At 39.6% G+C, this 14,944-nt stretch overlaps 1 protein-coding gene across 1 annotated transcript; it reads right to left on the bottom strand.

The window, feature by feature from the left end:
* Nucleotides 1-1,733: 1,733 nt before the first annotated feature.
* Nucleotides 1,734-11,531, bottom strand: LOC149843776 (pyruvate kinase isozyme G, chloroplastic-like). The gene is made up of 12 exons (XM_090001925.1): nucleotides 11,213-11,531; nucleotides 9,328-9,615; nucleotides 8,595-8,760; nucleotides 7,543-7,677; nucleotides 7,270-7,380; nucleotides 7,080-7,168; nucleotides 6,498-6,560; nucleotides 5,317-5,492; nucleotides 4,096-4,198; nucleotides 3,844-3,992; nucleotides 3,221-3,329; nucleotides 1,734-2,159 (listed from the first exon to the last, which is right to left on the bottom strand). The coding sequence occupies exons 1-12, from the start codon at nucleotides 11,447-11,449 to the stop codon at nucleotides 2,046-2,048; spliced, it is 1,740 nt and encodes a 579-aa protein (XP_089858051.1). The 5' UTR covers nucleotides 11,450-11,531; the 3' UTR covers nucleotides 1,734-2,045.
* Nucleotides 11,532-14,944: the final 3,413 nt, after the last annotated feature.

The raw sequence follows: 14,944 nt of genomic DNA, 5'->3' as shown, positions 1-14,944 counted from the left end.
ATACTTGCAATTGGAAAGAGAATTTTTAATTGCACTATTTTTTATTTGCCTATTATATACTTGGGTTTGCCGTTACAAGTGAAGCACCTATTTTCTGCTGGTTGGACTCCGACGCTTCAAAAAGTGAAGCGCAAATTGCTTCGTGGCAGTCGTCTTATCTCTCCATCGCTGGCTGTCTAACCTTAGTCAGACATGTTTTTGCAACTATTTCAGAAATTTTTATGTCTATGTTTGTGATGCCTGTGGGAGTAGAGAAGCAGCTGACGCGCTTGCTGACAGGTTTTCTATGGTTTGATGTCAACTCATGGGTAAGCGTCACTTGATTGGTTGGCGTTCGGTGGTCTTACCTCGACGTATGGCTGGTTTAGGCATTCCTACGCCCAGACTGAGAAGCATTGTTCTTGTCGCCAAACAATGTTGGTTAGCCCACCAACCGGATAACCCTTGTGTTAGTTTGCTTCTTGCTAAATATGAGGCTCCTGCTCTTATCCCGGTTCGTTTGGGAACTCGGGGTTTGGCGCTCTCGCACTTGCGTAAATCGTGGTTGAGGGCTTTAGTCTGCTTTAGAGACCATTTCAAGGACTCCGAAAATCTTGGTCAGTGGTTGCAGTGGGCGCTGACGCCAAGCGGAGAGTTCCTTACAATCGTTGCTCTCTCCGGGGGCTGATTGGTTGCCCGAGGATGTGCTTTGGGCGAGGGTCCTTCTCCCCATTCTCGAGTCCTGACTTGGTTAATTTTGCACGATAGGATCCAGACCCACAGTAATTTAAAGAAGTGGGGCATTTAGCTCCCAAGTTGGTGCGTGCTTTGTCAAGCTGCAGAAGAATCTACGTTTCACTTGTTCTGGTCTTGCCCAATATTTGTGGATCTCTTTAGCAGGACCTGGAGGCATCCGGAAGTGTTTGTTAAGGACGAGTCCTTTGCGCTAGATCTGATATTGGAGCCGGTTTGTATTAGGCGCAACAAGAGGTGGAGGTTCATCTGGCTGACATGGTTGCTTACTTCTTGGTGGTTTGTTTAGATGGCGCAAAACGATGCTCATTTTCATAAAATTCCGATTAACATTCAAAACCTAGTGCATAAAATCTTGGTAGATGTTTATGCGATCTTGCGTATGCATCTTAGTGATCTTCCGCTCCCTTCTGCTGACGCTACCTCTCTTTTGCCGCAATCTGGGCAAGCAACTCCAGCGTGAGCCCACTTTATCTATCTGATGTTCTTTTCTCTTCTGCTTTCTTTATTTGTATTGGCTTTTGCTCTTGTTCAGTTCATGGGTTCAACATTTTGTTGATCTTCATGAGTGGTAATGTTGAATTACTTTCGTGTCTCTCTCTCTCTCTCTCTCTCTCTCTCTCTCTCTCTCTCGGAAAGAGAAAAAAGAGAAATCCACACAAATTTACATTCCACTAGTCCCATTTGGAAATGAGAAAATAGTAGAAAAAGTGGAAGGGAGAAAAATGATAACTTTTCCAACGGTTTCAAATGAGAGAAAATTGTTGAAATAAAAGTTTTTCAAAAAGTCTGATTTTTAATAGAAAAAAATTCCTCCATCTCAAGGGAGTCAGGAATTTTTCATATCAAAAATGAATTTTGCATTAGAGCAACCATCTCATTCCATGAGCAGACACAAGCTCCATCTTCATCTTCCTCTCACCCACCACCATTTTTTAAGGTCTCTCTCAAGGAAAGAGAAAGTCAGAAAAATGCCATGAGTGCTTGATAGAAAGTTCAGCTGAAGAAAGAAATACCTTCAGAATAAAAATTATCTGGACCAATATGGCCAAGAAAGGAAACCAAAGTACAAAGAATTTGCAGTTTCTGTTGATGAAACTGTCCAGTGATAAAAGAACACCTTATCGTTGTTAAGTCCAAAAATAAGCCTAGCCATCACATATTTCATATAAAAAAAATTGCAACTGATTAAGCCCTCCAGATCATCGGCCAATGGGCCCTTGTTTTTCAGTATGCTCCTGAAGTGGACGCCCACACAGGATCCAAAATCTCAATCATGGTTAATTTCACCATCCTGCTATCAGTTGGCCCCCTCATGCTTCAACTTTCCTAACCTGAATACTGTGAGTTGTTTGTGACGGCCAGATTGGTCGCCGGCCACTCTGAACTAAAGCAATGTATTCTCCTTCCATCACCATTTCATGGTCCTGAAGTGTAAAACCAATTGCCAAGTTAAATAAAATTTCAAAATATGCCTTTGAGGTCATGACAATGGTTCAGCAACACGACACTATATGAAAATGCACATGGATCTTCCCACTAGTCGCAGTCTTTTGAAGATAAATGAAATATTGCTAGAATCGTCCATACAATATTTTGTGATGTGTCGAAGCACAAAAAACTATAGTAAAGAAAATCAAAAGCATTTTTATTTTCCCTCTGATCTGAACTAGTTTTAGTGGTTCTAAACCATTACAATGATGAGGGTACAATATCAAAATCCTGAACCATTTGGCCAGAACCAGAAAAAGGGATTAGACAAGCTAGAAGAATAACCCCGATGGAAAGGTATGTTGTTATTATTGTTTTGATAGGCATCATTGTTGTTGTTGTCGCTTGTAAAGCATTTGGCAACGTAAGGACACTGACGACACCACCAATATAATTTTAGTACTGCCATTGTCATTAATAATACTACTTCTATTATTATAGGAAAACAGAGAAATGTTGGTGGAAAATTTTCAGCACAAGAAAGTTGGTCACCAGCAACAAAACCAAGAATAATCCCAGATTGGAGTCTCCTCTCTTTTTCCTTTTTCGTCTCATTGATTCACCAAGTTTTTTAGGACATTTGAAGAGTAATGAAACCAGATCACCAACAAAGCCCATATCAAAACCTCAGTTCGAGCTTGCCTCATCATCCAGGAAAGATAAACCACTCCTTTCCCACCAAGAAAAACCATTGATCTTTCAGGGAGTATCACAACATAGCAGTGATGCACATAGAGCTGGAAACTTAAATTATACCACTTACGATGTCTTTATATTAGATTTGATTCATATGGGATCGATTTTGGTCACGACGGCTTGGTAATTCTTTCATTTATTTCAAGGCACACAAAATCAGAGTATTAATTGCTATGAAGAACTAGAGAATGTTGGAAAGCTGATTTGGGAAGGTTTTTGGCAATTTTATATGAAAATATCGCAAGAATTGAACAAGGAAACGTGGAAGAAAACAAAAATAAGAAAAAGGTGCCTTGTATACCTGTAAGAAAGACAAGGCCGCTTTAAAAGTCTCTTCAGCGTCATCCAAGAATTCCATGCATATTGGGCACACGCCTTGATATAAAGCTAATCTCTGCCTCACTCTCTCACTGCATGGACAGCAGCAATAAATATGACACAAGTCACACAACCTTTCAATTGAATAATGTGAAATAGATCAAATTAGAGCCGGTAAACGAGCTGAACGAACTGAACAAGGCATGCTTGGGCTTCACTCTTGCCAGGGGACTCAGCTCATAATTCAGCTCATGTTCGTTTTTAGCTGAGCTGAGCTGAGCCGAGCCGAGCTCAAGCTCATGACGAGCTGAACCAAACCGAGACGTGACTTGTTCTTCTCAGCCCTAGATCAAATTATTTAGCCTTATGACATGGAGCTTAAACTCTGCACATGGATCAAGCAAAGCACCATGACACAATCAACCACCTCAAAAGAGTCTGCGTCTGAGTTGCAAAAGCCAAAGTGTTCCCTACCCTAAGCAATCAGATTTCATGTGTGAAATGCTTAGCATGATCTAGGGGAAATATATCCCAGGCATTATGGTTCTCAAAAGGTACATGTGCAATAATGGGCTTTTTTATTTCTACTGAAATCAAGGAACATACTCATCAGTGAAAGCGAAAATGGTTCCAGAGGGACGATAGTGGCTCAGTAGGATCCCCATGTATCCAGTCCTTGTGAAGACCACAATGCGTGTGCCAAGAGTATTTGACATCATAGTTGCATGATAAGCAAACATGTCGCTCATATGGTTCTGCAAAGTACATCAGCTTGAATATATCAGGAAAATACAAAAGAACCAGAGAATCATGCAATTTTATAAAGGAAATTCTTCAGGGATATGCCATGCTGCGAACCTTCAGAGTCTGACCAACATTAGCAGGTGTCTCTCCAGCCAAAATGGTTGCTTCAGTTCTCAAAGCAACCGTATGCATTACCTTTACTGCCTTCAACGGATACCTGTATGCAAACCAAATCAGTCAAAGGTACGATTAACATATCTTACAGCTTCAAACAGAAGTAGAAATGGCAAATAAAGCCATTAGACTCGGAAGTTCCTCCACTTGAGTAGCTTTTTGAGATCATAAAGCAACACCATTAAGGATGTGAATGGATAGGATTTGGATCTGATTTCTGACTGAATCGGACTTCGTTTAATTGGATTTGGTGAAGCAAGTCAAACACAATTGATAATTGGATTCAGATTCAGTTTGGGGTTTACTGTCTATATTTAATACAACAACAACAACAACAACTACGCCTTCATCCCAAAACAATTGGGGTCAGCGATATGAACCAAAAAAAAGAAATTCATTTTGGGTCTTCCACATGAATCCTTTTCCTCCAATCATTTCTATCCAATGCCATGTCCTCGGTGAGGTTCAAAGCATTCATATCCTTTCCTATCATCTTCATCCAAGTCTTCCTAGGCCTACCCCGACCTCTTTTAACTAATATATTTTCCCATTTCTCCAACCTTCTAACTGGAGCATCATTAGGCCTTCGCCGAATATGTCCAAACCATCGTAAACGATTCTCTCGCATCTTATTTTCAATGGGTGCAACACCTACCTTCTTACGTATCTCCTCGTTCCGAATCTTATCTTTTATTGTATTTTCACACATCCATCTAAGCATCCGCATCTCAGCTACACTCATATTTAATGAATATCTGAATATGAATATATGTAGATTTTTATCCAGTTAGCTATTTAAGCAGTTGACTCCGGATAATGATTAGGTCAGATTCAGTAATGACCACTGAAACCAAATCAGACCAGTGTACATCCCTAACACCCTTGCCCAAGTGCAAGTTACTATGAACTCAAACAACTAGCAGAATAGGATGAGTTACTCCAATTAAGACAGTTGGACAAAGTCATGGGAATGGAGACAAGTCGTGTTGGACTGAGTCATGAGAGCATGGATACTTTCTCTTATGTTAACCCAAAAATATGACAAGCCAGTCCCCCCCAACAGGATTTTAGTTTACAAAGATAAAAGACATCAAAATATAACCTAAGACATCTAGAGGTTAAAAATTTTTGCTCAAATTGTAGCAAATTTACAAGACATACTTCCCGTGAGCCGTTTCCCCTGACAGCATGACAGCATCAGAACCCTCACGAACTGCAATGGCAATGTCTGAAACCTCTGCTCTGGTTGGAGTGGGGTGAACAATCATGCTTTCCAACATATTAGTTGCTACTATGACGGCTTTTCCCATGCTACGGCAGATCGTAATGATCTCTTCCTGAAAGTAGAAAGAGCCAAAAAGTTAATTTTGTGTTAAAAAACAATGTGCTGAAGAGGATGGAGATTAGAGAAGACAATGACTTGATTTTTTTTTTAAAAGTACCATGACTTATTCGTCCACAATACTATTTTTAAGGAAAGAGGCAATAACTACAGCACAGTCTAATTCCTCAAACAAATCCTGCTTAGTACCTCTGGTAACCAAAAGTAAATGATGTTTTACTACATTTCAATACAATGGTGTGTTCATTTGTTTAATTTGTTGTAATTGAATACTTGATCTGATTTCCAAACATGTCAGTCACATTGAAATTAGTATGTGAGAAAGAAGGATTATAGAAAACCACAAAGTTGACTGTAGATGGCAGATCGCAGATCGCAGATCCATTCTTCAGATCCACCAGCACAAACACGAAGGTGAGTGCTGCATGGAACTTAATTGTACAAAAATTCAGGCAAATATAACAAGCAAACATATAACAGAAACTACAGGATGAGTGTGTGCAAATTTCCTAGTTATATGTGACAACGGGATCCTAGATATATGATCAAATGATATCCTTGAAGCATTGAAACTGAGACTGAAATCATTTTCTCAAAAAGTACTAGTAGTCAAGAAAAGAAAAATAATGGAAGAAAGAGAAAGGTGCAATGTGGGAAAAGAAGCTAAGGTTCCATCACATTAAAGCATTAAACATGATGAAAAGCATTTCTCATTACGGTTTGCGCACTTAACCAACAGTTGCTGGCTGTATATGTAAAAGAAATCCCTTGTTAAGTATTGAATGGAAAAATTAAATGGTCCAGATTTATCATTTTTTGTTTCTGACCTAGTACCTCAATGCATTAGCTGAAATTTGTCCCATTCAAAAACAGAAAAATGTATGTACCAGCAACACCAGTTAATCAGCAATTTACCAGGAATTGAAGGAGAAAACGTCAAGAAGTTCCATGTTTACCCTCAGATGCAACAGCAAAACCAAAATTGAAACGTAAAGCTTACCTGCAGTAGAGGAACCTCCTCAATGGGGAGCTCAGCTCCAAGGTCTCCTCTAGCCACCATTGCCTATTCAGATGCAGAACATATAAAATAATATAAATGTAAGACAGCCGCTTGGTTTGACACACGAAGCATTATCAGTCAGGAAAAGTACACGCTTATAAATACAGCAGGGAAACATGGCAAGCTAATTCAAACACTTTCCAAATAGAGTTGAATAAGTGTGGAAAATGAATATTTTTAAAGCAGCAGAAAACAGATGCCACAGGCATCATGCAAGCATGCAGCAATATCATAGTAAGAAAGTATCAACTTTAATGTCCGGGGAAACTTCAGCTGGGGTGCATTACAATAATGCAATGCAATGTTATACATGCAACTAAGATGCATCCTGAAGTGTATGATAAATAGTGAACTCTCAATGAACTTGAATCTGACATATCATTAATACTTGTGCTTTGTTGTTTTCTTATCAAGGTTACATGGCAATAAACAAGCACCATCTATGCATGCTCCTAATGGATAATTGACTTATGAACAAGTCATAAAAACAATGCATACAAGAACAGGGATTCAAATACATACCCCATCAGATGCAGAAATAATAGAATGCAAATTGGGTACAGAGTCTGCACTTTCAATCTTTACAATCACATGTATATCAGCAGAATGTCCTGAAAGACAACATAAAATTAGATAGAAATGCTCTCAAGTGAAATACTGCCAGATTATATGTATCTGAATACTTCAATATAAAGCATCAGTAGGTAAGTACGTCTGAGATAATCCTTCAAATCATGAACCACCTCCGCATCTTTAACAAATGAGACAGCATAGAAGTCGACTTGATTTTCCACCCCAAACTTAATATCTTCCCAATCCTTTTCTGTGGTAATCAAAGCACTAGTTAATGTATGTTAAAGCCAAAAACTTATTCCAATGCAAAATTTACCACTGAAAAAGATATACATAAGAACGGAGATGCAAAATGACATGGGCCCTTCTTCTAGCACGCAACATTATTTATTATACATCTTGATGATCTCACCAGTAATTGATGGAAGTGTTGCACTCTTCCCTCGAACATTAAGGTGGCGCCTAGACTTGAGCTCTCCTCCATCAATAACTTCACACTTCACCGAATCAGCTGCCTTTGACTTCACCATTAAAGACATCATACCCCCTAGAGACATAAATGCCAAGTTAATCACTCCAAAAGTTTCAAAGATACATGTAATTTTGCATGGCCCTCCATAAAAAAACTACCAAAAAATATCAACTGCATAAAGCAATTTAAACCCTTGAATTAAACTACTATGCTGCTACTAATTATCATTATTAATATTAACATCATTATTGTTGTTGTTGCCACTGTTACTGATGCTATTATTATTATAGCATCATTTAAATCATTACTAATATAATAATTACAATAATTAACAGTTTGGCAAGTAATGATTTATGTATTCCCGGCAGATGTCAGGATCCCCCACTGACAAATCTAAGTAATTGACCCACTGCATAGTTCTGATCATTAAAATAAAAATTTCAGCCCAAAACTGGTGTTATTGGTGGCCAATAATTTAACACAAAATGATTTCTAAAGAGCATGGTGTCATCTGAAAATCAAAACAAGAATAAGTAACAAAAATAAGATTGGCATGCCCAGACTGGTTAGACATGCATGCAATTATGCCAGACCAATCAATATACACTATCAGCAGCATCTGCCACTTCCTAAAAGAATGTAACAGATCATAGTACAATTTCACACACAATGACCAATAAAATCTTCAATTTGCCAGCTGAAAAAAAAAAAAACAGTTTGAGACCTTGGAATAGCTGTGTACAATAGGTAATAGAAATAGTAATGGCATAAATGAATTAATATTATATGCCCAACAAGGGCAGAGATCCATGATAACAGACTGTACTTCTAGCTAAGAAAATGAGCCTAAATGAGACATATTATGTTTTCACCATTAGAACCGATACCAAGCCGTTTGAAATATTTGAGGCTTGGCATAACAAAAAAGTAGATAGTATATCCACATAATATTCATTTGAATTGGCATAAGACTGTCGACATATAAAACGTACCATCAACAAGAATCATATCTCCAACTTCCACATCATTAACAAAATCATCATAATTGACACTAACACAGTTCACTGAGCCAAACCCTCTTCTGATAGTAAAAGTAAATTCCTGGCCAGCTGTTAGCGTGATTGGTTGAGGCAAGTCACCGCTTCTAACCTCTGGACCCTGAAGCATAACAGAAGTACATGAATCCAACAACATATTAAGTAAACTAAAATAAAATAAGCAAAATCCAAAAGAGAACGGTAATTTGTACTAAAGTATAATAAAGAAGTGCCAACTGATGGACTCAGTTAACCTCAGAAACATATGCCAATGCTTATGCAAATGTATGAAAAATCAAAATGCGATCAGGCTAATTTATTGGATAATAAATTTACTTAAAATAAATCATGTCATACTTGTGTGGAAATGGAAGATGACAAGATAAGCAGATGATGACATGTGATCTGGCATAAGGGTGCCGTGGTTTGATTTCAAATCAGTTGGGACTGTGAACTTTGGTTCTAACATTATGAGGGAAATTATTGAAGACAGGAAACTGCTACCGTATATATTTGAAGCACAACTATAAAAGAATTAGGGCAAAGACTCACCAAAAATACATGGCAATAACGATTTTTTTGCAAGCATGAATTGTAGAAAGACAATATGGTGTGTAATAATGGTTCAAAAAATCATTTTTCAATGCTGGAAGAGGAAGAAGAGAGATTTAAGAGACAAGGAGCTCACCTTGGTGTCAAGCATAATTGCAATCACATTGTCCTTCGATTGTGCATTGTACTCTTTAACTAAATCAATAACCTTTTGGTGAGATGCATGATCCCCATGGGACATATTTAATCGAGCAACATTCATTCCCGCCTCAGCCAGCTTCCAAATCATCTCACGTGTGTTTGTGGAGGGACCAATAGTGCATACAATTTTTGTCTTTCCCCTAACAGTTGGCCTGGAGCAGGTGCCAGCCGATGCTTCCACCAGCTTCCGGGCATCCCTAAGATGATCAAAGATAGCAATGCCCTGTCCAGGAAAACAAACAATCAAACTTGCAATATCAACTGAAAGATAATCACAAATTGAAATCCACATCCAACTCTACCTGGACAATATACAACATCATCTGGGCCTTTGAATCAAACTTAATCGGATGATCCAGATTTAATTTTAAATTTCAAATTCTCATAAATTAACCAGCTCATAACTGTCATTTGTGGTTATCGATGATGTCAGTGAGCAATTAAATTCAACATGATATTTCAGTGAGAATCTTTTTTCTCTCAACTTCAAATCTTTATTTACTTTGAAACTCTATCCCTTTTCGCTGCCAAGATTTCTCTCCATTAGTTTGGCAAACAAAAGAAAACAACAAGATAGATGTTATTTTTATCGCAATATCAATATCAGACATGAGCACATGCAAGCACGAGCTCAAATTCACATCCCAAGTAGTAACAAATTTGTGTGAAACGAGACGGGATCGAACAGGGGAACCTCGACCAAATATATGGTAAACATAACACAAATTTTTTAGTTCATTCTTAATTTTGTAAGCATGGGAGCAGCCATGATTGGAATTCAAACATAAGATCTCCCACACAACAGTTTCTTTCTTTCATTCATTTTTCTTCTCTTTCCTTTTTGTTTTCCCTCCTCTTTTTCTCCAGGACACCCAAGCATCTAAATCCTCATTCATCAAGCATAACTTTATTTTCCAAAACGAATTGTTTGCCGCAAACCCTTGAAATTCTTCCCGCTAAAAGAGTGCCAGGAATTTGGATGCACCCGCTTATCCAGAAAAGGCTGGATAAGTTGAAAGCTCGCATTGCGCTCTGTAATGCAAATTCCCCATTTAAATACCATTATCTGGACCAAACAGCCCACCTCAAATTTTTCCCATGAAACTCGAGAAGCCATCTTACACTTCGTGATGTTGTCAGTATCGGTGTGTATAGGCCTGTATCGGCCGATACGCATCATCCTGAATCGGCTATTTTTTAATAATTGAAAAATACTAAAAATTATTTTTTATAATTTAAAATGGTTGTAACACGTATCACGTTCTAATTGAGACGTAATGTTTTTTATTATTTTTTGGCCGATACCGAACGATCCACTTGAGTATCGGTATCAGCCGATACAGCCGAATCCTTTTTCCTCCAAAGAAAGCAACCACAAGAAAATTTTTTTTTAAAGAAATTTTAACTAAATCCGGGAAAATTATGAAAAAAAGGAAATCTCGGGGAGAGAGAGAGTTCAAATCTCATGGGCGTCACCTCTTACGCAAGGCGAAGCATGGCTACTCCCTGAGGGCAAGGGGTGACGCAAGCCGAAGCATGGATTGGCGACTCCCTGGGAGCAAGGGGTAGGCGCACGGAGTTTTACACCACCAGGACGGCGACCGTAAGTACAGCAGGCAGAGCCAGCGCGGCCAGGTCTCTGATCCTGGGGCGGTTTGTCCGTGTAAAATAACAAAGAGAGAGAGAGCTAAATCCGGGAAAAAGTACTACAAGAAAAGGAAATCTTAGCAGTAGCAGTAGCAGCAGAGAGAGAGAAGCAAATCCGGGAAAAGGTATTACAAAAAAGGAAATATTAGCAGCAGAGAGAGGGAGAGAGCTACCGTCTGGGGAAGCTCCACCGCCACCGCCGGGAGGACGGGGAGGATCTCGAGCTCCGATTTCTTCGTCCGGAGGCTCGTCGCCATCACGACGCTCCTCCGATGCCTTCCCGCACCCTCATTCGCAGGAAAAACGAATCTCTCCGTCAGGTTTCCGGCGAGCGCGGATCTGGAGGAGGGAGGGTTGCTGGGCGAGACGGGAGGTCCGTGGATCGACCCCGACGGTATGATCTGAGCCATCTATTCCCTTCCCCTCCTGTCCCTGACCGTACGACCAAGCACCCCCGAAAAAACAAAACACAAAACCAGCAGCAGCAGCAGAAGAAGAAGCAGAGAAGACAGACGCCTCTCTCTTTCTACGAAGAAACCGCCATTTTAAAGAGAAGAGAAAAGAAGAGAAGAGAAGAATCCTTTGGTTGTATCGGCCGTTCTATTTCAAGTTTGACTGCGTGCTTTGCTTTAATTAAAACAAAATAAAAAAAAGTAAAATACATGTTAGTCAAACATCTCGTTTTGCGGGTTTTTATCGGCAATGCCAAATGTCGTGTTAACATAGAACTCTTTTTTTTTCTTTTTCTTTTTTTTCTGAAAACGTCTTTATATCTCACTGCCCAATTTCTCCTGTCAGCGATTGCGAAGGAATGATTTTATGAACAATTTTTGCTGGATATGTTTATAATATGTGACCTCTATTTTATCTGTATTTTGGTCGTGTGAAAACATGACGATAAATTTGGCAAGAAATGTAATTAACGGAGATATTTGTGAGTTGACCATGTGATCTTTTTAGGGTTTTAACTTTAAAGCTTTAAACAGTAAGGAGCACGTGGGGCCCGCGCTCCGATGGTAGCAAGCCACGTTTTTTCGGTGCTGGCAGGTGGGCCCCAGGGATTATTTTTATGATCATACGGTCCATTTGGTGCTTGCATCTGCAGCGTTGGATTTGATGGATCGACGGTGGAGCGCTGGGCCGATCTTCCGAGAGTTTCCGATGGGCGTGAGGGAGGTATGATCGCCGTTGGTATTGACGAAAAAAGCCCGAATTAGGTGCCCAAATGGATCTGGTTTGATCGGTTATCCGATTCGAACCCGATGCGTTATTTTCGGATATGGATCTTTACATAAAATCTGAATGCACATTCAGTTGGATTTGGAGTAATAATGTAGGATTTTTCAATTTTGGATTCAGATTTGGATCAATTTTTCTGTCCAATCTGTACTAAATATGGATTATATCCGATCGTGTAGAGGTTCTTCAAGACGTTGGTGATCTAGGCCGGTCAGATCTGATTTGGGATTTATGGGATCCGAGTCCTGTAGATATCCTTCAGTATGTGATTATCCAGACAGTTTAATCTTTTTGAGGATTTTTTATAACCAGTTATGGGAAAGCCTTGATCTGATGATTAAGATCCAATTCCATTATTATAAACTACGAACCAATTTGTATAAATGGTTAATTGGATTTTAATAGCTGGGAGCCCCGCTGGACCAATTTCGTATTTGTACCATAACTGTTCCATATCCAAATAATGACATCCATGTCCAATACTGTCGTAGTTAATTAGACTCATCGGTACCAAATCCAGAACCAAACATAGAACATTTTCCATTGCTGCTGGATTTGGGTCTTACGAGAACTAACTAGATCCAAATCATCCTAATTAGGTGAATTTAGTACTTCCAGATGGACTAGTGAATCTGCGAGCTATTTTGTCCGATTAACGCCAGGAGTTTTGTGGAGTTGCATGTGCCAATGTGCCCTTGACAGTATAAGGCTACGGGTGCAAACGGATCGGATACAGGCAGGATCATATCAGATCCAAATTCGAATCTGAAATTCAAACAGTATATATCCAAATCTGAATGCAGATCTGAAACACATCGACTCAGGTGGTGTTGAATCTGGATCCGACATCCATTTGATAACACTGGATCTGACATAAAATATTAAAAACAAACTCTTTCGTTATATTTAAAAAAAATGCAATCTGGTCGGATTTTGATCTAGGTCTGAATTAGATCCTGCCTAAAAAACCCATTCAAAACTGACAATTATACGAGTAGGCGATTCCAAATTCAATCCGATGCATGTTTGGTTCTTGTTTTGAGGATCCAAAACCAAATCTGAATCAGATCCCTGTTTTAAAAAATTTGTTTCGCGGGAAAACACCCCATTTTCCATTTTCAGTGGGTCGTTGTTCCACAGAGTGTGAAACAAACGTCTTCAGGGGAAAATGGAGGGTCCCACATGGGTTGTTCCAGGGCTCATTTTTTTTCCTTGAGAAAGCCCTTTCATGGACCCCACTAACTACGGAAACGTTTTCTGTGAGGGAAAATGGCACCCATGAGGGAGTCTGTTTGTTTTAACCTGCTTCCCTTTCATATGGAAAACCTGCCTGGTGAAATAAACGTGCTCTAGGGGAGGCTCAAGATCATAAGTAAGTGGCTTGACATGAAAAATGTGTCTTCATTCGTTTGTGAAATTCCCTCCATGCAATCCTGCAAGAAAAGGTGTCGAAATGGGAATTAGAATAAGGAGGTGTTTGAATCGCGGAACAAACGTCGCATATCCAGGATGTGTGGCGTTTGTCCCAGACGCACCAGTTGCACCCCCGCATATTCAGTGGGTCAGGTTTGACCCTAACCCAACCCATACCAAACCCTATAGGGTCAGGGTTTGGTGATAAATAAGGAGGCCTGATTAGTATATGGAGTTGAGTACGGTTTATGTCCCAAGTTCCAATCAAGATCCGTAAATTTTCAATGTAAAAATGATAAAAAATATCATTTTACCGTTCATGTAATCTTTATAGGATTTAGGTATGGTTTCTCTTATGGTGGGTCTGGACCCAGTACCACCATCTCAAAACAAGTTTGGATATGATTTCACCTGGGTCCGAACCAAACCCTACCCGTTGACACCCTTAATTGACATTGAAACATCTAAATACATGGGGATTTAGAATGAAATCAGATCCAAACCTCTATCGTGGATCTGACCCATTTGCATCCCTAGGCTACATCTCTTGAAAAACAAAGGATATTCGTGAAAAATCTTCTCTACGCTAGAACGTGGTAATCGATAGTTGCTTTGGCATGTTTTACAAACTCGTATATTGTCATAGAAGGCATGGTCACAAAATGAGGAAGATGGCAATGAGTGCAAACAAAGTTAGATATATTTCATCAGATCCAAATCCAAATAGCACATAACACGGCACCTCCATTGCTGACCGAACATTAGCTGCTGGCCTCGGGTTGGTAAAACCCTTGAGGTCCCATGCTCACCGGGGAGTACAGCTAACTTTGACTTGCAACAACGGATGCCACCCATGGGTTTCAAACTAGTGACTTTCGGTCAACTTGATGACATTCACAAGTCACCCCTACCAGACGAGCATAGCCCTTGTTGGATCCAAACTTGATCATACTATGTCCATAAAAAAAAAGAGGTTGTTATATGCAGACATTGTAGAGATGTCAGACTTGACCCGTTTCCAAATCTAAATCCAACAGAAATGCAACCAAAATCCAAAACTTCCGGTGACATGAATCCGAATCCAATCAGAACTTAAATTTAGATCCTATTTTAACATCCAAATCCTACAATAATAAGCGAGAATCCGATTAAACTCCGTTAGAATCCGATCCATTTGCACCGACCTCATCCACACGTGAGAGGCACACGTGGGTGCAAATGCGCGGGAAGACGATGGCGCGCAACGCATAAAA

Source organism: Nuphar pumila, chromosome 3 (assembly GCF_984573655.1).
Source record: "Nuphar pumila chromosome 3, dmNupPumi1.hap1.1, whole genome shotgun sequence".
NCBI classification, from domain to species: Eukaryota; Viridiplantae; Streptophyta; class Magnoliopsida; order Nymphaeales; family Nymphaeaceae; genus Nuphar; species Nuphar pumila.
This window is presented reverse-complemented; position numbering and strand designations above follow the sequence as displayed.

Bases quoted from the DNA above. Each gene is read 5' to 3' on its own strand.
- LOC149843776 (XM_090001925.1), bottom strand. From the start codon at position 11,449: ATGGCTCAGATCATACCGTCGGGGTCGATCCACGGACCTCCCGTCTCG. The intron at 7,381-7,542 runs GTGAGATCATCA...TGATTACCACAG, and splicing joins AACACTTCCATCAATTACTG to AAAAGGATTGGGAAGATATT. The intron at 2,160-3,220 runs GTATACAAGGCA...TTTACACTTCAG, and splicing joins CGGCCTTGTCTTTCTTACAG to GACCATGAAATGGTGATGGA.